Source organism: Myxine glutinosa, chromosome 4 (assembly GCF_964187855.1).
Source record: "Myxine glutinosa chromosome 4, kmMyxGlut1.1, whole genome shotgun sequence".
Taxonomy (NCBI): domain Eukaryota; kingdom Metazoa; phylum Chordata; class Myxini; order Myxiniformes; family Myxinidae; genus Myxine; species Myxine glutinosa.
The window spans coordinates 87,149,623-87,176,208 of NC_136264.1; the positions used below are offsets into that span (position 1 = coordinate 87,149,623).

A 26,586-nucleotide genomic window follows, 5' to 3' on the forward strand; every position below is an offset into this window, starting at 1 on the left:
CCTCACATGTGGCGACTTCAACTGTCATCATGCCAGCTGGCTGGGTGTGGGTTCATCTCTCACCAGCCATGGCACCTCAGCAAAGGACTTCTGCGACTCACTGGGATTGACACAATCTGTCAATTTCCCGACCCGGATCTCAGCCAATGGCATAGACTCCTTTAGAGAAGGACTGGAACGTCCCATGCTCGGGGTTTGTAACTTGAGTCTGAAGGATTAACTTAAGTCCTGGGCTAAAATGACTTCTAGAAGGGCTAGAGACACGATCTCGGGGTCAAAATAGGGGTTTTTGAGGACGGCGAATTCAATAGCGATATTTTCAACACCACCTGGGGTCATCTTCAAGGTCAAAAGGTCATATTTCAAGGTCAAATTAGTGAATTTTGGTAATTTTTGCCCGTTTTTTGTGTCTAACTCATAAACGGTGAGAGATGGCTGATTATAATAAGAGGCATGTTTGTAGAGCTGTCCAAATTTAATATATATTGTCATATATCGTATTACACAAACATACAAACATACAGCAAATTCACATTCGAATAATAACAATGCACCGTTTTTCAATAATATTTTGTAAAAAATGTCTATTACAACTATGTCTATGTCTATCACTAGTTGGAGAGCTATCGCAAGTTGGAGAGCTTTTCTTGCCTCCTGAGGCATCCCACAGCCTTTTCTTTGTCACTGACTGAGGACATGAGCTTTCAATAGAATGTTAGCTAAAGTAGTACATGCTGCATTATTACTAGCGAAAGGTGCATCTACAAAGGATAACAGCTCAGCAAAATGAAAGCGGCAACGCATTTTAGTCATGCCATGCAAATTATAGGCATTATGTACAAAGAAGACGGTTGACATAGTCGGCACACTCAGTCCACCTCTATTCAAATTATCTCTAATTATCTATCTCTAATTCTCTAGAGGAGTCTATGGCCAATGGTGTATCTTCTCTTCTAGACTTGGTTATGACAAACTTCCTGCTAATGTCTGCTGCACTTCTTCTGCCCCAATCGGTTCTTCTGATCATGTGCTTGTTAAAGTGGACATTTCTCTGGCCATTCTCGGAGAGCCTCCTCAGCGTCGCTGAGTCTGGCATTTCACTCAGGCCGACTGGCACGGTCTTCAAGCAGCCATCAATCATCTCGACTGGTCTCCCATCTCTACTGCCTCTGACATCAATTCTTCCTGGGAATTCTTCCAAAGCAAACTGCTCTCTCTCATGCACAGATTTAACCCATCTCGTCTTCAGTTGTCTTACCCTTCCTCCCGTCCATGGTACACTGAATCTTGTGGTGAGGCAATTGCCCTGAAACAACTTGCCTTTGCCTCTTGGAAGGCTAATCCAACTGAAGGCAATCTCAGTTCCTTCCACCAAGCTCGGAACAAGTGTGTGTCTACCCTCAGGAGTGCCAGGAAGCACTATCTCTCCACACTCAAGAATGAACTCTCAAACCTGTCTCCTTCCTCCAAATCCTGGTGGTGTCTGGTCAAATCCGTTTCTGGTGTTTGTTCCCGCTCCATCCCCTCCCTTACCTCAAATGGATACACAGTTGACACTGCATGTGACAAAGCCGAATGCCTCAACTCTATGTTTGCCTCAAAATCTTGTGTCCCAAACCCATCTCTCTCTGTTCCCACCTTACCCAGTCAAACCCAACTGCTCCTGGACTCTGTGTCCTTCTCTCCTGACAAGGTGGAAAAGTTTCTGTCAACCCTCGACTCTGATTCTGCAACTGGACCTGACGGCATCAGCCCACGGGTCCTAAAATCCTGCTCTGCCGCTCGATCTCACCCTCTCTCTGTTCTTTTCACCCTCTCTTTTGCCCAAGGTCATCTGCCAGCATCCTGGAAATCAGCAAACATTACCGCTTTACACAAAAAAGGTGCAAAAACAGATCCTTGCAACTACAGACCAATCAGCCTGCTCCCAATTATCAGCAAAGTCATGGAATCCATCATTGCTTCGGATATCAAATCCTTCCTCTTCTCCAATGGCTTGATCTCCGATAATCAATTTGGATTCAGACCAGGTCATTCGACTCTGGACATGCTGCTTCTGCTCTCTCAACAATGGATGGAGGTCCTCAATGCCAAACAGGAAATCAGAGCCGTCTCCCTTGACATATCACGTGCCTTCGATATGGTCTGGCACCCAGCTCTGCTCACCAAACTCTCCTCCTATGGTATCCATGGAAATCTCCATGCATGGCTTGCAGACTTCCTCTCTGGTCGGAGTCAACGTGTGGCCCTGAATGGATTTCTCTCATCTCCCCTTCCTGTTCAGGCTGGAGTTCCCCAAGGCAGTGTTCTGGGCCCTATGCTTTTTCTGGTCTTTATCAATGATCTCTCCGACTCTCTGGAAAATCCTCTCTTTCTCTTTGCTGATGACTCCACTCTCTGCCACTCCATTCCTCTTCCCTCAGATCGGCAGTCTGCAGCCTGCTCACTCTCTGAAGACCTGGACAAAATAACAGTCTGGTCAAACAAGTGGAACATGTCTTTCAATCCTGACAAATCTCACACTCTTACTATGTCTCTCCGAAAAGATCGACTGGACAACCCTCCCATCTACTTTCTCAACAATCCTCTCCAAGAGGTTCTGTCGCCCAAGCTTTTGGGTCTCACTATCTGCCATGATCTTTCTTGGGAAAACCACATTTCCAAGCTGGCCTCCAAAGCCAGTCGCCGACTGGGCATCCTCCATCATGCGAAGTCCTTCCTCGGCACACCTGAGCTCCTCACCACATACAAGGCTTTCATCCGCAGCTCAAAGGAATACTGTTCTCCCCTATGTGCCGGTGCTCCTGCCTCACACCTAGCTCGGCTTCACGCTGTTGAAACCAAAGCTTTCAGAATCATTGGAATCTCCCGCGATGAAGCTATCTCTGAGGGCCTTTCACTCGCTCACCGCAGGCAGGTAGGTGGTCTTTCTGTCTTCTACCGACTCCTCTCCAGCCTTGCTCCCCCAGCTCTCTCTGTGCTTTGTCCCCCAAATATTCCTACAGGTCGCACAAGATCTGCCAGCAACCCTCTGATGGTTAAACTGCCGAAATCTCAGCTCTCTGCTCACCTTCACTCTTTCATTCCTCTTTTCCCCCACCTCTGGAACAAACTCCCACACTCCCTTAAATCCCACTCCTCCCTCCAGGTCTTTAAAACAGCTGTTCACCACCATCTCTTATCTTTCCCCATCCAAAACCTTGATCTTTTCTACCCCAACTAATTCACCCCAGATCCACCTTGTTTGAAATTCCAACTTCTTTCCTGGAAGTCCTGGCAGTGTCCATATGTCTTATACCTCTCCCACCCCCCCTTCCCATGCCTCCACCACCCAAAGCCCTCTCCCTCCCACAGATCTCTCGATGTCCCTGCTCTCAGATGTTGTGTTTGTGTTCCTCCCCCTCTCGCCCCATCTTGTCTACCGCTCCCCATGTTATATGTTTTACGTGTCGGTTTGTCTTTCTGTGTGATTAATGTTAGTTCTTTCACGAGCCTCGATCTTGTATACAAAAAAAAGAAAAAGAAAAAGTAAAGAGCATATACCTCCAACTGGTTGGCCATATCACTCAATGGTGAAGAATCACTTAAAAATTCTACTAGCTGGATCCGGATCTTCACCAAAATTGAATCGATTCTTCCTTGTCACGTCACACACACAACCTGTCCACTAAGTTTCGTCCAAATCTATCCATAACTTTGAGATATCCTGCTGTGTATCGTTTGTGCCTCTCTTTCCCAATGGTGAAGAATCACTTAAAATAAATAAATAATTCTCCTATCCCAATCCATATTCAGATCTTCACCAAAATCGAATCGAATCGTCCTTGTCAGACATCCAACATCTCCACAAAGTTTCGTCCAAATCCGTCCATAACGTTTTGAGATATCCTGCTATGTATCATTTTTGGCCCTGTCTTCCAATGGTGAAGAATCACTTAAAAAATTATATTAGCTGGATCTGGATCCAGATCTTCACCAAATCTAATCATTTTGTCCTCGCCACATATGCTACATATCTGCCAAATTTCGTCCAAATCCGTCCACAACCTTTTGAGATATTTTGTTCACCAACAAATGGACAAACAAAAAAAAACAGAAAGACAGACAGGGGTGAAAAGATAACCTCCATCCAGCTTTGATGGCAGATGCCATTAGCTCAGGTATAACCAATCACCTTAAAAAAATCACACACCAAGTTAATTAGCCTCTGCATGTGTAAAATTGTTGTGATTCTGATTATTTCAGAATAAAATCAGCTGTTCCTGTAGGTTTCCTCTGCTGGGTAGTGCATTTCACAGCAAAAACTCAACCATGAGCACCAAGGAGCTTTCAAAAGACCTCCGGGATAAAGTTGTGGAAAGGCACAGATTGGGGGATGGGTATAAAAATATTTCAATGGCCTTGCATATCCCTTGGAGCACAGTCAAGACAATCTTTACAAAGTGGAAGGCATATGGTACCACCAAGACCCTGCCTAGTTCAGGCCGTCCCTCCAAACTGAATGATCAAGTAGGGAGGAAACTGATTAGAGAGGCCACCAAGAGGTCAATGGCAACTTGTAAAGAGCGACAGGCCTTTATGGCAAAGACTGGTCACTGTGTGGATGTGACAACAATATCCCAAGCACTCCCCAAGTGTGGCCTGTGCAGTAGGGTGGCAACAAGGAAGCTATTTGCCTAAAAAAAACCCACCTTGAGTCCCGTTTGAGGTGTGCAAAAGAAAACACTCCAGATATTCTGAAGCCATGTGGCAAAACGTTTTGTGGTCTGACCAAACCAAGATGGAACCTTTTGGCCTAAATGCAAAATGTTACGTTTGGCACAAACCCAATAAAGCACATCACCCAAAGAACACCATGGTGGTGGCAGCATCATGTTTTGGGGATGTTTCTCATCAGCAGGGACTGGGACACTTGTCAGGATTAAAGGGAAGATGGATGGAGCAAAATACAGAAAAATACCAGAGGAAAACCAGCTGCCCTCTGCAAGAAAGCTAAAATTTGGATGGAAGCAAGACAATGTTTTGACTGAAGCATGACATGAGTGAAGCATGCCATGACTAACCTTTCTGCATGACAATGACCCGAAGCACCCAGCCAAAGCTACACTCAAGTGGCTGAGGAACAAAATGATAAAGGTCCTTGAGTGGCCCCAGCCAGAGCCCCGATCTAAATCCAATCGAAAATCTGTGGCATGACTTGAAGATTGCTGTCCATCAACACTCCCCATGCAACTTGACTGAGCTTGAACAGTTTTGTGCAGAAGAATGGGAAAATATTGCCCAATCAAGGTGTGTAAGGTTGGTAGAGACCTATCCCACCAGACTCACAGCTGTAATTGCTCTCAAAGGTGCTTCCACCAAGTATTACCTCAGTGGGGTGGATAGTTATCCAATGAAGATATCCAGTTTTGTATTTTTAATTAATTTTCTGAAATTTGTAGAATTTCTTTTTCACTTGGAGGTTGTGGGTTACGATGTGTAAATAAAGGTGGAAAAGGCCTGATTTCATGCATTTTAATTCCAGACTATAAGAGGCAACAAAAGGTAAAAGTTTTAAAAGGGAGTGCAGACTTTGTGTAGAGTAATCGATACTTTAAATACATAGGGACTGTTCCTATGGGGTAAAGCTATTATCTTACTAGAAGCGTACAGTGCCAAACATCCATTACAAACCAGAGTTACCGGATGTACGACATAACAGCACTGGCTGGCTTCCTGGCACAAAAACGTTGTTGGACGTAAGCCAGAAAAAAAAACCATGTGCAGTTGCGAAATTTGATAGTACATCATTCTCGAGCTTTATCTCCCACCCCAAAAGGGAAAATTTACCCTACTTTTAAAGAATCAACTGCTTTTCATTTAATAAATCTCAGCTGGGGGACGAACCAACATATGAGCACAGGAATCATCATTTTACCTCCACCATCGAAGGTGGACAGAGGTTATGTTTTCATCCCTGTGATCAATATGTCTCAAAAAGTTATGGATAGATTCGGCCGAAACTTGGTGGATAGGTTGCGTGTGTGACAAGGCCGAATTGATTAGATTTTGGTGTGGATTCAGATCCTACAAATTTTTTAAGTGATTCTTCACCATTGAGTCCTCGGGCCAAAAACAATATGTAGCATGACGTTTCAAAAGGTTGTGGACGGATTATGAGAAAACTAGGTGCATGTGTTGGGTAGGTGATAAGAACAAGGCGAATTGATTTTGGTTAAGGTTCAGATGCAAATCCGGCCTATCAGTGGGATACAAAACGTAAACTGTTCAGCCTGGTGGGGTTGTGCTCTCTTCTAAGTGTTGTTCGAGTTTGAGGATTGTCAAGGGCTAGGCATGATTACACCAATCAGTTGGTTGACAAGCCCCAATAGAAGCAAAACCGATATTTGTTGCAAAGAATATTTGCATTTTGACTCAGGGGAAGTACAAGGACGGATAAGATTTGGGATAAAAGGGTTCTGTTTGAAAAGCTATTATTTTATAGATGGTAAAAACAGGATTGCAAATTAATCTCGGCCATCCAATAATTTTTTTGTTTGTTTTTTTGTATACCAGATCGAGGCTCGTGTAAGAGCTAACATTAATCACAAAAAGACAAACCGACACACAAAACATATGATAAAGGGAGCGGGAGAAAAGATGGGGAGAGAGGGGGAAGCACACAAGTACAACATTTGAGAGCCGGGACATCGGGAGATCTGTGGGAGGTAGAGGGCTTGGGGGGAGGTGGCGTGGGAAGGGGGGTGGGGGAGAGGTATAAAACACTTGGACACAGATAGGACTTCAAGGAAAGAGGTCGGAATTTCAAAAAAGTGGATCTGGGGTGAATTAACGGGGGTAGAAAAGATCAAGGTTTTGGAGACAAGAGATGGTGGTGAACAGCTGTTTTAAAGACCTGGAGGGTGGAGTGGAATTGAAGATAGTGAGGGAGTTTGTTCCAGATGTGGGAGAAAAGAGGAATGAAGGAGTGAAGGTGAGCAGAGAGTCTTGATTTTGGTAGTTTCATCTGAAGAGGGTTGCTGGCAGATCTTGTGCAACCTGTAGGAATATTTGGGGGACAGAGCACAGAGAGAGCTGGGGGAGCAAGGCCGGAGAGGAGTCGGTAGAAGACAAAAAGACCACCAACCTGCCTGCGGTGAGTGAGTGAGTGGCCTTTGCTGTAAAATTTTCATAACATCCACTTTTAAAATATGTGCAAATACCTTAGCCCTCAATGAAAGCACGACCTTTGTTCAAAACCTCTGCTAACCACCATAATAGCTCAATTCCAGCAACAAATGCTACATATTTATAATAATAGTATGATGTTACACCCATTAAAATAAATATGGAAATTTCAATATTGCAATACCAATAATTCAAAATAAATAGTGAGCACTTTTTAAAAAATCCCTGAAGTTCTACTTCATTCTGTAAACGAGCTGATATATAGAGGTAACATTTTCAAATCTATATTGAATGGTTGGCAATTCAAAGATTTTAGCTTTAGTACAAACAGAGAAAGATTTAAACAAGATGTCACACAGAGCATGATACTTGCAAAATCCACCTCATCCCAAAATAAAAAGTTGCCATGTATACATCAAATTGTTGATTTCATCAAGATTAAAATTGGGGATCTTAATCAAAGCTCGGGTCCATCGGATTAAAAATGACAATTTTAGAAATTTGACCTCAAGGTGACCTTTGATCTTTGACTTCAAAATCAATAAGCTTCCTTTTGACCAACTCTACCATCTGGTGAAGTTTCGTGAAGATTAGTAGGCGATTGACAGACAACCAGACAGACAGACAGAACCGAATAATGCACAAGACCAATCAATATACTTGAAAAATCTTCGATTTTGCAAGTAACAATAGCAGAGGGAGGCCATTTTGTTGGAGAAGTCTTTTTTTCTTTCTTAACACGAACAAGGCATTGCATTGCCTGAAGTAATGGAGGGGAGAGTAATGAAGTTTCTGATGAATCTTGAGAAATGTTTAAAGTTTTTAATGACATAGCAAATATGTTATACAGAAAATTTTCATGACAATTTTCTTTCAATACAGACATTATTGGAGAAACGGCTTTCCCTCCATTATTCAAGAAATATTTGATGAGCTTCCCCAATAAGCATATCTGCAGCTTTGCATTGGCCACAGGAATATAACCCTTCCATAACATTCTTAAGTATATTTGGATCATTGCCAATTTGTTTTTCCCAGGTGCTCAGCAACTCATATTTCTTATCCCTTGCATACACATAGTCATTGGTTATTTCATTTATTTTGCAATCCCCCAGGCCCAGCTTCCTCAGTAGATTCCGAACGTCTCGAAGATCCACGTTCTCCGCCACAATGTCTTTCCAGTTTTCTGGTGGGAAATGGAAAGTGAGGGGATATGTAAATTTAAAAATGTCTATTGGAGAGAACTTCATGTTATGGGGCAGCAATAATAATTGCAATTGCTCAGACAAGATATACGTATTAAAGTTCCTGTCAATAATTAGGCCTAGCAGTGAATACTCATACTAGTTCACAATTTAGAAGATAGGTGGCAGTATAGGATTTAAGGATTGAGCATTATTGAGTATGTGGCTGAATGTACTCGTATAATTCCATTTCCTGTTGTAAGGGAAAAGACAGCACAGTGAACACTCCAGTCTCAAACAACCTCTGTTGTTTTCCTCGTGGAAAGTAAAAAAGTCTGTCCATATGGTCGTGTAGAATTCTTGAACATGGCAACACCTGAGATAAGAAGTGACTATATGAAGCTAATAATTCAATGCAACTCCTGTGTGACATAAATCATTGTTCCTCAAGAAACCATGCCGATTATGTGTATTGGTCGGGTTCCGGTTAAAAAAATAACTGACATAATTCAATGTATTTTATGCAACGTGTACATGTTTGAGAATGTATAACACATTTTGCTGATGATTGTATGTCGAGAATGCAAATGCTAGAAGTGGGCCAACCCAAGCATTTTGGCATTAGGGTGCAGATATATTAATTAGTTTAATCCTCAATCGTGAATCATACTAAAATATACAATTTGGTGGCTGTCTGACGATTTTTGACCGCGATACATTCGGTCGTTACCCATCGAATCTCAACGAAACTTGATAAGAGGACAAAGGGTCACACAATGAAGGTTGTAGCGAATTCATTTGCCCTCTTCCCCATGGGTGTTTTCTCCACCAAAGGGGTCTCCCCTGCCAATGAGGTTGCCTGTTGAGGTTATATCCGTGTTAAAATAGCTTTAACATGACGTTGTTCCAAGGACGATTCTGATACCAAAAGCATAATATTAATGTTTATTACGACCAATACCATAACATTAATACTCAGACAATATTAACACGAATAATATCCCACCTACCCAAGGGGTGTTTCCTCATTGAACAAATGCTGTGTTAATGTTTATAAATAGCTTATTGCGCCGTTTTCGTGGGAGCAATGGCCCCAACCAGAATTAAAAATATTATAAACCATAAACACATATGTGTCACGCTATCAGATTCTTGTACCAGATGCTCAAATTATGGATTTAGAGTTATACCTGCAGCATTAAAGTACCAACCCTGTACCTTCATAAAATAGCAGGGTTGGTCAAATTGGGCAATTACAAATTCATTAAAACAAAAATTTAAATATTCATCTGTTCCCCAAAATGTCAGGTTTTTCAACTTTTCATGCCAGGAAATCTAGAAAATTTCGCAAAAAATACCAACCAGTAATTTACAATCAGAATCAATTTCTAGGGTTTAAAGGTTTTTTTCAAGCATGATGTTGGACAAGTAAAGTAAATAAAAGTACCATAAGAGTTATTGGCCGAGTGCCAATTTTTTTTGGCACCGTGCCAATATTCTGTATTTTTCACTTTTTTTCCGAGCAAATAAGTTGTGACCAGCACTGATTTTAATTGGAATTTATGGGAAACAAACACGCACATGTTTCTTCTAATACTGCTGTATTTATTATGTACAGCATAATCTGCATCGAATCTTCAAGCATAATCTGCATTGCAACTGTACACAAATACTGTAAATCATCGCCCGCCATCTGTACGCTAGCCCAAGCTGTCATGCCAAAATATCAAGGCAAAATGACGAGTAGGCCTACATGTATAGAATTTTCACACACATGTTTGGTGAAGCCCCATTTACAAGACGTATATACAGGACTAGTCAACCGTTGACTACCTGATGGTGCGTAGGCGAGATAGGGGGCACCTCCGGGACACAAAGGTGATCCCGGCGGAGGAGGCTGTTTCACAGCACCACTTGGTTGTCTGCGACATAAGGGTGAAAGGTGCGAGGAGAGCTCGGCGGGTGAAGTACCAACCGAGAATGAAGGTGTGGAGGTTGAAAGAGGTGACAGTGAGGGAGGCATTAAAAGAGAGGCTGAGTATGGTGGAGGATGATGTGGTTGAGCTTGAAAGTGGTTGGATGTCAATGAAAGATAGTCTGTTGGGAGCCATTGGTGAGGTATGTGGATGGACAAAAGGACCACCGAGGCACTCGGAAACATGATGGTGGGATGATGAAGTTGGAAAGAGGATTGACGAGAAGAGGAAGAAGTTCAAGGAGTGGCAGAAGGCGAAGGGTACGGGAGCAGAAACAGCAGAGCATGAAAGTTATAAGGCAGCCAGGAAGGCTGCAAAGAAAGAGGTAGCAAAGGCGCAGGAGGCATGTAGGAAAATGTTCGGAGAACGCTTGGATTCGGAAGAGGGTCAGAGGCAGGACCGGCAGACCGGCAGATGAATCATTATAATGATTGAGACAGTCATCATAGTTTGTGCAATTGATAAGACCTGTACATGCTGCTCAGTGCTGTGCATCCAGTGTGCATGATATTTTATTCATATACTGGACAAAGAATATCGTTTATTGAACAATGCTGTACTTGTATGTACTTTGTGAATTAGGCTCACAAGATAATGACTCAATGATAATTATCAGTCACGTATCAGTATTATTCATTATCAGTATCATTAATCATTATCTAAACAAACACGTGTAGCGACTAGCACGCCACCAGGCGACTGTTGCCGTGGAATCGCGGAAAATGACCGTTGAGTCCGAAGCAAAATTCAGGCTTCAACGGTCATAACAGGTAATGCCACTGTCATTGAACGAAAGATCGTATATTTTTCCGTCGATGGGTGAAATATAAGACGAAACTGTGTCCAATAAAGGTATATTTACGGAAGTTTATTGCTGATAAACGATCAATCCGGAAGCGAAAATGGTGAAACACGCGGCGCCGCCTTTCAACGACGTTTATACGCAGTAGATGATTAGCGCATCTGGTACAAGAATCTGGTCGCGTGACACAATTATGATTACCTTTTTAAACAGTCGATAATGCTGTTTAACACAAAACTGAGAGAAATTTGGAGGAATCCCGACATCCAGATGAGGCAAATTTTACTTGCAGAACCGAGCGAAGATCTACTGTAATCTATATGCCCCACAAGGGTTAATACCATGACCCTTCCTGCCACTAGTGTGGCATTTTTTGTGGTGGTCTTTTTAAAGTTGATACTGCAGTGTAACATGAAACTGAAAAGGAGGAAGCCGAGGGTGTGTTCAATTTGGCTTGCCAAGGCCAGCCGTTCCTAATCAACGGTTTTGAATGGAATGTTTGCTCGAATGCTTAAGCCACTTTACGAGTGCTCTACAAGAAGCTTGGTATGAACAAATCCCTCCCCCCCCACTCCCCACCCCACCAATGTTCTTGAAGCCCGACCATAGATCGACTGTAATCTATATATCCCAGAGAGGAATGACCTTTCCTGCTGCCCCCGTGGGGAACAGGTGCACTAGTAGATCTAAATACACTACTTTAGATTTTGTTAGCTGATGTTCTGATTCGAAAAGACTCTGTCTGCATGAACCTTCTCATATATTTAACAAGCAGGGGCTGTCTGGCACTGCCTGGCTGGGTGAGATTCTTCCGGCAGTGCTTTAGGCCGTGAAAAGTAACAAATAAACGCACAAAAAAACCACACTAACGCACAAGCGAAATTATTTATAAGATTTCAACTTTTCAATGCAAAACATGTGCTCGAACTCCTAAGTAGTTTTTTTTCCCCCATGGGGCGCTTTACAGGAGGGGGGGGGGGGTAGCTTTTTATTTTGTACCCATGACTTGACTCTGGGTACCCCCAACACGTTTGCAAAATTTGGTGAAGATTAGCCTAACCATTTTTACGGCTAGCCCATCGGGAAAAGCCATCTAGAACAGTGTTTATCCGTCCGTATGTATATCCCCTCAAACGTATACCAATCAGAACTGAGGATCTGGTCACATGACAGGTGATGTGATTACGTCTGATGTCATTACGGCGTACAGCGGCTGACTCACCACACACCGCCATTTTGATTTATATGCCGTTCATGCTGAACATATCGTCGAACCTGTCATATATCACAATCGCCATGCTCTACCTTGACGTTTTTCATTCAGTGTGAAACAAAACAAACCGATTGTTAAAATTATCATCAAATATTGAAAGCATCGGCTTTATGTCTCTTCCAACAATACTGTACGTATAGGCCTTAGGTGTTATGCCTCATCTTCGGACCCGGACAAATTAAGCCCAGGTTTCTTAATACAGTAGTGTATCATTTCAGTAGTATCGTTTTCATAACAATAATAATAACAATATCATAAATATAACCATAACACTTTCATCCCAATGTCGTGAGTACAAAGTTAATGGATTGAAGCGGTGTATGGTTCATGAATCAGTGATGAGCGGTGTTCGGCACTAATATTAACAACCACGCAAGTAAGGAATTCGCCTCGGTTTTTTTAATGGTGATATTGTTTTCGCAATAATGATAACGTAACGTTAATATTATAGTAAATCTAATAGTTACACTAATCCCTTCATAGTGACTTTAAACGTAATGGAAGTTAAAATATATCATCTTCTACATGTTAAAGTAGCGGCAGTTTTGTGTCCGTTACGTCATTACATATATGATGTCATTACGACGGCTAACTCCACCGACCGTCATTTCAATTTACTAATACACACGCTCACTACGGGAGTGGCAGGAATGGTCATTCCTCTTTGGGGAATATAGATTACAGATTACGATCTATGGTCGGGTCTCAACAACATTGGGTGTGCGTTCATTTACCAAGTTTCTTGTGGATTGATCGCCGAGTGGTTTAAGCATTCAAGCAGACACTCCATTCAAAACACTTAAGGAATGGCTGGCTTGGCAAGCTCTAGCTAGCTGTTTGGCAAATGAGCACACCTCCAATCCTTGTAGGGTATATAGATTACAGTTGATCTTTGCTCAGTTCTGCAAGTAAAGCTTACCTCACGGATGTCGGGATTCCTCCAAATTTCTTTGTTTCATGTTATAAACGGCATTAGTGACTGTTTAAAAAGCTAATCATGTGTGTTTGTGATTTATAATATTTTACAAGCCCAGCTATGCCACTGTTAGACCTTTGGTCTTGTTTTTTTATGTATGTATGTTTGTGTAGTTCTGAAAATCAGATTTTCCTTGCTAAGGGGGTGAGGTGGCAGCCTAAAACCTTGCCCAGATGCTGAAGTACCTACACCCAAAATTTAGGGCCTATAGGTGCTACGGTTCGGCCGTGAAAGAATTAACGTAAAATGCACAAAACTCCACAAACACATGAAGATATTTATATAGATGACATATCAAGTGTCCTTTTTTAAAACTTATTTTTTTGATTTGTTTAAATTTGATTTTTTTAAAACTATTTGAGTGATGGTCAGTATTTTATACAAGCATACTTCAGACAGACATAGTATGAACAGCTAATCTCACAAGCAAATGTTTGTGGGTATCACATACTTGGGAGATCTTTGCCTTTGATCATTGCCTCAGTCATTTCGAGTTTCTGGAGAAAGAGAAACATCATTCAAGGAAGTGATATCACTGTGGACAAAATTCAAGGAAAGGATATATGTGGATATATGTGATGGACAAAATAAAAAACTTTAATTTGAAACTCACCTGTCTATGGTCTTCTGCATTTCTCACTTTCTCACCTTTATCCTCTGCAAATGAACAGAAAAAGTTAGAAATACAAACAAATATTCCACAGCTTTAAATGCAAATTAAATTGATTCCAATGAAAAAATGGGCATCAGAAAAGCATCATAATGACCCACAGGGTATAATAAACATACCAAAGTTGTTCTTTTTTTTTCCTTTGTAGAATATCCACAGAAGTACACAAATACCCAAAATTACAATGGCACCGAGTCCGAGTCCAACTCCAATGGCTGTATTTTTATCTGGCAGAAAGCAAACAATGACAAAGATACCCGTATTTTACCCACAAATGTTCTTCGAACAAAATTAAATTTAGCAAAAAATGCAAACTATTATTTATCAATATCCATTTTTTTTTTTCAAATTATATTTTTCAATAATCAACATTATATTTGCTAATCATAAATACTTATACAGGGTAGACCATAATAAAGGTAAATAAAACCTAAATTGTAACTCGACCAATGACAGATGTGAAATAATTTTTTAACGTGAAATCATTTTTTTAAATGTGAAATATGTGTATAATTCTCAAGTTTCAATACTTAAACCAAAAGCTCAATATGACCTCCACATAGTTCCATACATTTTTCTTGTATACAGCAACAGGTTACGCATCTCTTTCTGAATGAAGCATGTCTTTCGTGACTCGAAAGAAGAACGGCATCTTTCAATATGAATAACCACATCTTTCAAATATGAATAACATCTTTCAATATGAATAACCACATCTTTCAAATATGAATAACATCTTTCAATATGAATAACATCTTTCAATATGAATAACATCTTTCAATATGAATAACATATTGTTATTCATAATTTGTTCAGATTTGAACTTTGTTCAGATTTGAACTTTGTTCAGATTTGAACTTTGTTCAGATTTGAACTTTGTTCAGATTTGAACTTTGTTCAGTTCAGAAGCGCATCGTTCACATCTGAATAAGCGCATCGTTCACATCTGAATAAGCGCATCGTTCACATCTGAATAAGCGCATCGTTCACATCTGAATAAGCGCATCGTTCACATCTGAATAAGCGCATCGTTCACATCTGAATAAGCGCATCGTTCACATCTGAATAAGCGCATCGTTCACATCTGAATAAGCGCATCGTTCACATCTGAATAAGCGCATCGCTCACATCTGAATAAGCGCATCGCTCACATCTGAATAAGCGCATCGCTTACATCTTTTTATTTTTTTTATTTTTATTTTTTTTTTGTATACAAGATCGAGGCTCGTGAAAGAGCGAACATTAATCACACAGAAAGACAAACCGACACATAAAACATATAACATAGGGAGCGGTAGACAAGATGGGGAGAGAGGGGGAAGGACACAAACACAACATTTGAGAGCAGGGACCGAGAGACATGGAGACATCGAGAGATCTGAGAGAGGGCGAGGGCTTTGGGGGGGGGGGGGGGGGCGTGGGAAGGGGGCGGTGGGAGAGGTATAAAACATATGGACACTGCCAGGACTTCCAGGAAAGAAGTTGGAATTTCAAACAAGGTGGATCTGGGGTGAATTAGCGGGGGTAGAAAAGATCAAGGTTTTGGATGGGGGAAGATAAGAGATGGTGGTGAACAGCTGTTTTAAAGACCTGGAGGGAGGAGTGGGATTTAAGGGAGTGAGGGAGTTTGTTCCAGAGGTGGGAGAAAAGAGGAATGAAAGAGTGAAGGTGAGCAGAGAGCCGAGATTTCGGCAGTTTAACCATCAGAGGGTTGCTGGCAGATCTTGTGCGACCTGTAGGAATATTTGGGGGACAGAGCACAGAGAGAGCTGGGGGTGCAAGGCCAGAGAGGAGTCGGTAGAAGACAGAAAGACCACCTACCTGCCTGCGGTGAGTGAGTGAAAGGCCCTCAGAGATAGCTTCATCGCGGGAGATTCCAATAATTCTGAAAGCTTTGGTTTCAACAGCGTGAAGCCGAGCTAGGTGTGAGGCAGGAGCACCGGCCCATAGGGGAGAACAGTATTCCATTGAGCTGCGGATGAAAGCCTTGTATGTGGTGAGGAGCTCAGGTGTGCCGAGGAAGGACTTCGCACGACGGAGGATGCCCAGTCGGCGACTGGCTTTGGAGGCCAGCTTGGAAATGTGGTTTTCCCAAGAAAGATCATGGCAGATAGTGAGACCCAAAATCTTGAGCGACAGAACTTCTTGGAGAGGATTGTTGAGAAAGTAGATGGGAGGGTTGTCCAGTCGATCTTTTCGGAGAGACATAGTAAGAGTGTGAGATTTGTCAGGATTGAAAGACATGTTCCACTTGTTTGACCAGTCTGTGATTTTGTCCAGGTCTTCAGAGAGTGAGGAGGCAGCAGACTGCCGATCTGAGGGAAGAGGAATGGAGCGGCAGAGAGTGGAGTCATCAGCAAAGAGATAGAGAGGATTTTCGAGAGATTCAGAGAGATCATTGATGAAGACCAGAAAAAGCACGGGGCCCAGAACACTGCCTTGGGGAACTCCAGCCTGAACAGGAAGAGGAGATGAGAGAAACCCATTCAGGGCCACACGTTGACGACGACTAGAGAGGAAGTCCGCCAGCCATGCGTGGAGATTTCCATGGATACCAAAGGAGGAGAGTTTGGTGAGCAGAGCGGGGTGCCAGACCGTGTCGAAGGCACGTGATATGTCGAGGGAGACAGCTCTAATCTGAATAAGCGCATCGCTCACATCTGAATAAGCGCATCGCTCACATCTGAATAAGCGCATCGCTCAAATCTGAATAAGCGCATCGCTCAAATCTGAATAAGCGCATCGCTCAAATCTGAATAAGCGCATCGCTCAAATCTGAATAAGCGCATCGCTCAAATCTGAATAAGCGCATCGCTCAAATCTGAATAAGCGCATCGCTCAAATCTGAATAAGCGCATCGCTCAAATCTGAATAAGCGCATCGTTCAAATCTGAATAAGCGCATCGTTCAAATCTGAATAAGCGCATCGTTCAAATCTGAATAAGCGCATCGTTCAAATCTGAATAAGCGCATCGTTCAAATCTGAATAAGCGCATCGTTCAAATCTGAATAAGCGCATCGTTCAAATCTGAATAAGCGCATCGTTCAAATCTGAATAAGCGCATCGTTCAAATCTGAATAAGCGCATCGTTCAAATCTGAATAAGCGCATCGTTCAAATCTGAATAAGCGCATCGTTCAAATCTGAATAAGCGCATCGTTCAAATCTGAATAAGCGCATCGTTCAAATCTGAATAAGCGCATCGTTCAAATCTGAATAAGCGCATCGTTCAAATCTGAATAAGCGCATCGTTCAAATCTGAATAAGCGCATCGTTCAAATCTGAATAAGCGCATCGTTCAAATCTGAATAAGCGCATCGTTCAAATCTGAATAAGCGCATCGTTCAAATCTGAATAAGCGCATCGTTCAAATCTGAATAAGCGCATCGTTCAAATCTGAATAAGCGCATCGTTCAAATCTGAATAAGCGCATCGTTCAAATCTGAATAAGCGCATCGTTCAAATCTGAATAAGCGCATCGTTCAAATCTGAATAAGCGCATCGTTCAAATCTGAATAAGCGCATCGTTCAAATCTGAATAAGCGCATCGTTCAAATCTGAATAAGCGCATCGTTCAAATCTGAATAAGCGCATCGTTCAAATCTGAATAAGCGCATCGTTCAAATCTGAATAAGCGCATCGTTCAAATCTGAATAAGCGCATCGTTCAAATCTGAATAAGCGCATCGTTCAAATCTGAATAAGCGCATCGTTCAAATCTGAATAAGCGCATCGTTCAAATCTGAATAAGCGCATCGTTCAAATCTGAATAAGCGCATCGTTCAAATCTGAATAAGCGCATCGTTCAAATCTGAATAAGCGCATCGTTCAAATCTGAATAAGCGCATCGTTCAAATCTGAATAAGCGCATCGTTCAAATCTGAATAAGCGCATCGTTCAAATCTGAATAAGCGCATCGTTCAAATCTGAATAAGCGCATCGTTCAAATCTGAATAAGCGCATCGTTCAAATCTGAATAAGCGCATCGTTCAAATCTGAATAAGCGCATCGTTCAAATCTGAATAAGCGCATCGTTCAAATCTGAATAAGCGCATCGTTCAAATCTGAATAAGCGCATCGTTCAAATCTGAATAAGCGCATCGTTCAAATCTGAATAAGCGCATCGTTCAAATCTGAATAAGCGCATCGTTCAAATCTGAATAAGCGCATCGTTCAAATCTGAATAAGCGCATCGTTCAAATCTGAATAAGCGCATCGTTCAAATCTGAATAAGCGCATCGTTCAAATCTGAATAAGCGCATCGTTCAAATCTGAATAAGCGCATCGTTCAAATCTGAATAAGCGCATCGTTCAAATCTGAATAAGCGCATCGTTCAAATCTGAATAAGCGCATCGTTCAAATCTGAATAAGCGCATCGTTCAAATCTGAATAAGCGCATCGTTCAAATCTGAATAAGCGCATCGTTCAAATCTGAATAAGCGCATCGTTCAAATCTGAATAAGCGCATCGTTCAAATCTGAATAAGCGCATCGTTCAAATCTGAATAAGCGCATCGTTCAAATCTGAATAAGCGCATCGTTCAAATCTGAATAAGCGCATCGTTCAAATCTGAATAAGCGCATCGTTCAAATCTGAATAAGCGCATCGTTCAAATCTGAATAAGCGCATCGTTCAAATCTGAATAAGCGCATCGTTCAAATCTGAATAAGCGCATCGTTCAAATCTGAATAAGCGCATCGTTCAAATCTGAATAAGCGCATCGTTCAAATCTGAATAAGCGCATCGTTCAAATCTGAATAAGCGCATCGTTCAAATCTGAATAAGCGCATCGTTCAAATCTGAATAAGCGCATCGTTCAAATCTGAATAAGCGCATCGTTCAAATCTGAATAAGCGCATCGTTCAAATCTGAATAAGCGCATCGTTCAAATCTGAATAAGCGCATCGTTCAAATCTGAATAAGCGCATCGTTCAAATCTGAATAAGCGCATCGTTCAAATCTGAATAAGCGCATCGTTCAAATCTGAATAAGCGCATCGTTCAAATCTGAATAAGCGCATCGTTCAAATCTGAATAAGCGCATCGTTCAAATCTGAATAAGCGCATCGTTCAAATCTGAATAAGCGCATCGTTCAAATCTGAATAAGCGCATCGTTCAAATCTGAATAAGCGCATCGTTCAAATCTGAATAAGCGCATCGTTCAAATCTGAATAAGCGCATCGTTCAAATCTGAATAAGCGCATCGTTCAAATCTGAATAAGCGCATCGTTCAAATCTGAATAAGCGCATCGTTCAAATCTGAATAAGCGCATCGTTCAAATCTGAATAAGCGCATCGTTCAAATCTGAATAAGCGCATCGTTCAAATCTGAATAAGCGCATCGTTCAAATCTGAATAAGCGCATCGTTCAAATCTGAATAAGCGCATCGTTCAAATCTGAATAAGCGCATCGTTCAAATCTGAATAAGCGCATCGTTCAAATCTGAATAAGCGCATCGTTCAAATCTGAATAAGCGCATCGTTCAAATCTGAATAAGCGCATCGTTCAAATCTGAATAAGCGCATCGTTCAAATCTGAATAAGCGCATCGTTCAAATCTGAATAAGCGCATCGTTCAAATCTGAATAAGCGCATCGTTCAAATCTGAATAAGCGCATCGTTCAAATCTGAATAAGCGCATCGTTCAAATCTGAATAAGCGCATCGTTCAAATCTGAATAAGCGCATCGTTCAAATCTGAATAAGCGCATCGTTCAAATCTGAATAAGCGCATCGTTCAAATCTGAATAAGCGCATCGTTCAAATCTGAATAAGCGCATCGTTCAAATCTGAATAAGCGCATCGTTCAAATCTGAATAAGCGCATCGTTCAAATCTGAATAAGCGCATCGTTCAAATCTGAATAAGCGCATCGTTCAAATCTGAATAAGCGCATCGTTCAAATCTGAATAAGCGCATCGTTCAAATCTGAATAAGCGCATCGTTCAAATCTGAATAAGCGCATCGTTCAAATCTGAATAAGCGCATCGTTCAAATCTGAATAAGCGCATCGTTCAAATCTGAATAAGCGCATCGTTCAAATCTGAATAAGCGCATCGTTCAAATCTGAATAAGCGCATCGTTCAAATCTGAATAAGCGCATCGTTCAAATCTGAATAAGCGCATCGTTCAAATCTGAATAAGCGCATCGTTCAAATCTGAATAAGCGCATCGTTCAAATCTGAATAAGCGCATCGTTCAAATCTGAATAAGCGCATCGTTCAAATCTGAATAAGCGCATCGTTCAAATCTGAATAAGCGCATCGTTCAAATCTGAATAAGCGCATCGTTCAAATCTGAATAAGCGCATCGTTCAAATCTGAATAAGCGCATCGTTCAAATCTGAATAAGCGCATCGTTCAAATCTGAATAAGCGCATCGTTCAAATCTGAATAAGCGCATCGTTCAAATCTGAATAAGCGCATCGTTCAAATCTGAATAAGCGCATCGTTCAAATCTGAATAAGCGCATCGTTCAAATCTGAATAAGCGCATCGTTCAAATCTGAATAAGCGCATCGTTCAAATCTGAATAAGCGCATCGTTCAAATCTGAATAAGCGCATCGTTCAAATCTGAATAAGCGCATCGTTCAAATCTGAATAAGCGCATCGTTCAAATCTGAATAAGCGCGTCGTTCAAATCTGAATAAGCGCGTCGTTCAAATCTGAATAAGCGCGTCGTTCAAATCTGAATAAGCGCGTCGTTCAAATCTGAATAAGCGCGTCGTTCAAATCTGAATAAGCGCGTCGTTCAAATCTGAATAAGCGCGTCGTTCAAATCTGAATAAGCGCGTCGTTCAAATCTGAATAAGCGCGTCGTTCAAATCTGAATAAGCGCGTCGTTCAAATCTGAATAAGCGCGTCGTTCAAATCTGAATAAGCGCGTCGTTCAAATCTGAATAAGCGCGTCGTTCAAATCTGAATAAGCGCGTCGTTCAAATCTGAATAAGCGCGTCGTTCAAATCTGAATAAGCGCGTCGTTCAAATCTGAATAAGCGCGTCGTTCAAATCTGAATAAGCGCGTCGTTCAAATCTGAATAAGCGCGTCGTTCAAATCTGAATAAGCGCGTCGTTCAAATCTGAATAAGCGCGTCGTTCAAATCTGAATAAGCGCGTCGTTCAAATCTGAATAAGCGCGTCGTTCAAATCTGAATAAGCGCGTCGTTCAAATCTGAATAAGCGCGTCGTTCAAATCTGAATAAGCGCGTCGTTCAAATCTGAATAAGCGCGTCGTTCAAATCTGAATAAGCGCGTCGTTCAAATCTGAATAAGCGCGTCGTTCAAATCTGAATAAGCGCGTCGTTCAAATCTGAATAAGCGCGTCGTTCAAATCTGAATAAGCGCGTCGTTCAAATCTGAATAAGCGCGTCGTTCAAATCTGAATAAGCGCGTCGTTCAAATCTGAATAAGCGCGTCGTTCAAATCTGAATAAGCGCGTCGTTCAAATCTGAATAAGCGCGTCGTTCAAATCTGAATAAGCGCGTCGTTCAAATCTGAATAAGCGCGTCGTTCAAATCTGAATAAGCGCGTCGTTCAAATCTGAATAAGCGCGTCGTTCAAATCTGAATAAGCGCGTCGTTCAAATCTGAATAAGCGCGTCGTTCAAATCTGAATAAGCGCATCGTTCAAATCTGAATAAGCGCATCGTTCAAATCTGAATAAGCGCATCGTTCAAATCTGAATAAGCGCATCGTTCAAATCTGAATAAGCGCATCGTTCAAATCTGAATAAGCGCATCGTTCAAATCTGAATAAGCGCATCGTTCAAATCTGAATAAGCGCATCGTTCAAATCTGAATAAGCGCATCGTTCAAATCTGAATAAGCGCATCGTTCAAATCTGAATAAGCGCATCGTTCAAATCTGAATAAGCGCATCGTTCAAATCTGAATAAGCGCATCGTTCAAATCTGAATAAGCGCATCGTTCAAATCTGAATAAGCGCATCGTTCAAATCTGAATAAGCGCATCGTTCAAATCTGAATAAGCGCATCGTTCAAATCTGAATAAGCGCATCGTTCAAATCTGAATAAGCGCATCGTTCAAATCTGAATAAGCGCATCGTTCAAATCTGAATAAGCGCATCGTTCAAATCTGAATAAGCGCATCGTTCAAATCTGAATAAGCGCATCGTTCAAATCTGAATAAGCGCATCGTTCAAATCTGAATAAGCGCATCGTTCAAATCTGAATAAGCGCATCGTTCAAATCTGAATAAGCGCATCGTTCAAATCTGAATAAGCGCATCGTTCAAATCTGAATAAGCGCATCGTTCAAATCTGAATAAGCGCATCGTTCAAATCTGAATAAGCGCATCGTTCAAATCTGAATAAGCGCATCGTTCAAATCTGAATAAGCGCATCGTTCAAATCTGAATAAGCGCATCGTTCAAATCTGAATAAGCGCATCGTTCAAATCTGAATAAGCGCATCGTTCAAATCTGAATAAGCGCATCGTTCAAATCTGAATAAGCGCATCGTTCAAATCTGAATAAGCGCATCGTTCAAATCTGAATAAGCGCATCGTTCAAATCTGAATAAGCGCATCGTTCAAATCTGAATAAGCGCATCGTTCAAATCTGAATAAGCGCATCGTTCAAATCTGAATAAGCGCATCGTTCAAATCTGAATAAGCGCATCGTTCAAATCTGAATAAGCGCATCGTTCAAATCTGAATAAGCGCATCGTTCAAATCTGAATAAGCGCATCGTTCAAATCTGAATAAGCGCATCGTTCAAATCTGAATAAGCGCATCGTTCAAATCTGAATAAGCGCATCGTTCAAATCTGAATAAGCGCATCGTTCAAATCTGAATAAGCGCATCGTTCAAATCTGAATAAGCGCATCGTTCAAATCTGAATAAGCGCATCGTTCAAATCTGAATAAGCGCATCGTTCAAATCTGAATAAGCGCATCGTTCAAATCTGAATAAGCGCATCGTTCAAATCTGAATAAGCGCATCGTTCAAATCTGAATAAGCGCATCGTTCAAATCTGAATAAGCGCATCGTTCAAATCTGAATAAGCGCATCGTTCAAATCTGAATAAGCGCATCGTTCAAATCTGAATAAGCGCATCGTTCAAATCTGAATAAGCGCATCGTTCAAATCTGAATAAGCGCATCGTTCAAATCTGAATAAGCGCATCGTTCAAATCTGAATAAGCGCATCGTTCAAATCTGAATAAGCGCATCGTTCAAATCTGAATAAGCGCATCGTTCAAATCTGAATAAGCGCATCGTTCAAATCTGAATAAGCGCATCGTTCAAATCTGAATAAGCGCATCGTTCAAATCTGAATAAGCGCATCGTTCAAATCTGAATAAGCGCATCGTTCAAATCTGAATAAGCGCATCGTTCAAATCTGAATAAGCGCATCGTTCAAATCTGAATAAGCGCATCGTTCAAATCTGAATAAGCGCATCGTTCAAATCTGAATAAGCGCATCGTTCAAATCTGAATAAGCGCATCGTTCAAATCTGAATAAGCGCATCGTTCAAATCTGAATAAGCGCATCGTTCAAATCTGAATAAGCGCATCGTTCAAATCTGAATAAGCGCATCGTTCAAATCTGAATAAGCGCATCGTTCAAATCTGAATAAGCGCATCGTTCAAATCTGAATAAGCGCATCGTTCAAATCTGAATAAGCGCATCGTTCAAATCTGAATAAGCGCATCGTTCAAATCTGAATAAGCGCATCGTTCAAATCTGAATAAGCGCATCGTTCAAATCTGAATAAGCGCATCGTTCAAATCTGAATAAGCGCATCGTTCAAATCTGAATAAGCGCATCGTTCAAATCTGAATAAGCGCATCGTTCAAATCTGAATAAGCGCATCGTTCAAATCTGAATAAGCGCATCGTTCAAATCTGAATAAGCGCATCGTTCAAATCTGAATAAGCGCATCGTTCAAATCTGAATAAGCGCATCGTTCAAATCTGAATAAGCGCATCGTTCAAATCTGAATAAGCGCATCGTTCAAATCTGAATAAGCGCATCGTTCAAATCTGAATAAGCGCATCGTTCAAATCTGAATAAGCGCATCGTTCAAATCTGAATAAGCGCATCGTTCAAATCTGAATAAGCGCATCGTTCAAATCTGAATAAGCGCATCGTTCAAATCTGAATAAGCGCATCGTTCAAATCTGAATAAGCGCATCTTTAAAATCTGAATAAGCGCATCGTTCAAATCTGAATAAGTGCATCTTTAAAATCTGAATAAGTGCATCTTAAAAATCTGAATAAGTGCATCTTTAAAATCTGAATAACTGCATCTTTAATATCTGAATAAATGCATCTTTAATATCTGAATAACTGCATCTTTAATATCTGAATAACTGCATCTTTAATATCTGAATAACTGCATCTTTAATATCTGAATAACTGCATCTTTAATATCTGAATAACTGCATCTTTAAAATCTGAATAACTGCATCTTTAAAATCTGAATAAGTGCATCTTTAAAATCTGAATAACTGCATCTTTAAAATCTGAATAAGTGCATCTTTAAAATCTGAATAACTGCATCTTTAAAATCTGAATAAGTGCATCTTTAAAATCTGAATAAGTGCATCTTTAAAATCTGAATAAGTGCATCTTTAAAATCTGAATAAGTGCATCTTTAAAATCTGAATAAGTGCATCTTTAAAATCTGAATAAGTGCATCTTTAAAATCTGAATAAGTGCATCTTTAAAATCTGAATAAGTGCATCTTTAATATGTGAATAAGTGCATCTTTAAAATCTGAATAAGTGCATCTTTCAAATTAGCACTGTTTATTTCAACTGAAACACGATCCCTTTTACTAGTTCCCATAAATAATAATCCAGCAGTGACAAGTCAGGGGATCTGGGTGGAAGGAAGGGAGGAGGGATTATCATTATTTCTCACCCTGTTCTTTTGGTAAATTTTCAACATGTGAAGATAATGATCTAATGTCACAGATATTGCCATTTTGGCATTAGGGTCTTCAAAGAAAAATTGGAACCACAGATTCATAAATAAATTAAATCCACACCAGACAGCGATGATTTTTGGAGAGTGAATTGATGATTCTTCATGTTATTGTGGCTTTTCCAATCCACAAAATCTGTAATTCTATTCATTCATCATCCCACTGCCTGGTGTTGGTTAAACGGTTGAGGTGGTTGGCTTAATATCCTCGGGTTTTGAGTTCAAGCCCCTGTTGTGCTGCTGAATTAACACCAGGTGGGTTGACACAGCCTGTCATCCTTCCAAAGTCGACAAAATGAGTACCAGCCAGCTAGTAAGTGGGCATTGCATCGGTGGCACAGCCACGCACCCAGAAAATGATGCAGCCAAGCAGACACAGGCTGCATATGAATAAGTAAAAATCATCCCATTAATGTAAATATTGCACTCAGAGAAAATGGTCATCGTTACCGATTACGGTCTTCATTTCCCAGTGCTTCAGAAAAGCGGTTACAAAACTCATACAGACCTCTGTGATCAGGTTCATCAAGTGCCTGGAAAAACTGAATTTTGTATGGAAAAAAGCCCAATATCTTCCTTCATAATTCGTTTGTTACATTTATGTGCGACTAATTCCTGTTTCAGATGCGAGTCATCCTGTTGATTTGTGTGGACTTCTCCGTGCATTGCGAATCAGTTTTTATAGTCTCTGGGACACGAACGCTAATACACCATCCTGTACAGCTTTATTATTTGTATTTTGTAACGAGCCATTATGTTTCATCTTTTCCACTAATGCCTTTATCGTTTCGTAAGAAGGTACTCGCACATGGGATGCTGGAAATGTACTCTGATATGCTCTCTGCATTCTCTTTGGTGACTTTGTTTCAATATACATGTGATGAATAAAGATGGGCTGTTCAATGTTAAATTAACCCTTTTAAAAACAAAAAAACAAAAACAACTATCACAGCCAATCTCAGGAAATTTGAAATTTATTCTCAAGGATATTATTTTTAAAACCTTGGCATGACCAAATAGTTCCCATTTTTATTGTCCATTTAAAAAATTGTTGTTCTTTGGATTATTCCATCACATTTCAAAAACGACTTTAAGACCCTTGTAAAACCAAGTTATGCAATCATGAAAGTTATCAAAATTGACAATGATGTCAAAGATGAACCACAAGTAGATTGTAATTTTAAAAATACAGCATGTTCACAACCATTGTAAATGTTAAAAGCATTAAATGGGCAAATGCTATATAACACAGTAAATGTGACAAACATATGTAGTCTGTTAGGAAGTGCTTGACAAAAAAAGAAAACCACATTACCAGGAAGAGATGCTGTTGTGTTAGGCTTGTCCGTACTATCAAGAACAGAAGAAAAAAAAGAATGAAAGTAATGAAGAGTTCAACCGGTGAGCATTGGACAGCATTTCACAAGCAACAAAGCACGAACTCAAGCCAGCTCGTATGGTATAAACAGGGCTGACTAACTATTTCGTCAAACCATTTTGAGAAGAAACAATAGTAAGTTTTTGTTTTTTTACAATGTGGAATTTCTAGAGAAAAAAAACACAAATGATCAAACTTGGAGAAAAATACATCGCCA

At 40.8% G+C, this 26,586-nt stretch overlaps 1 protein-coding gene across 1 annotated transcript in view; it reads right to left on the reverse strand.

Moving 5' to 3' along the window:
* Positions 1–7,974: 7,974 nt before the first annotated feature.
* The window catches only part of LOC137415842 (tumor necrosis factor receptor superfamily member 6), a 40,372-nt gene continuing 21,760 nt past the window's right edge, over positions 7,975–26,586 (reverse strand). The window contains exons 6-10 of the mRNA XM_078776119.1: positions 26,307–26,341; positions 14,168–14,275; positions 13,992–14,035; positions 13,830–13,875; positions 7,975–8,353 (exon numbers count right to left, since the gene is read on the reverse strand). Coding sequence (XP_078632245.1) covers positions 8,079–8,353; positions 13,830–13,875; positions 13,992–14,035; positions 14,168–14,275; positions 26,307–26,341 — 508 coding nt within the window. The 3' untranslated portion in view covers positions 7,975–8,078. The remainder of the gene's footprint in view (positions 8,354–13,829; positions 13,876–13,991; positions 14,036–14,167; positions 14,276–26,306; positions 26,342–26,586) is intronic.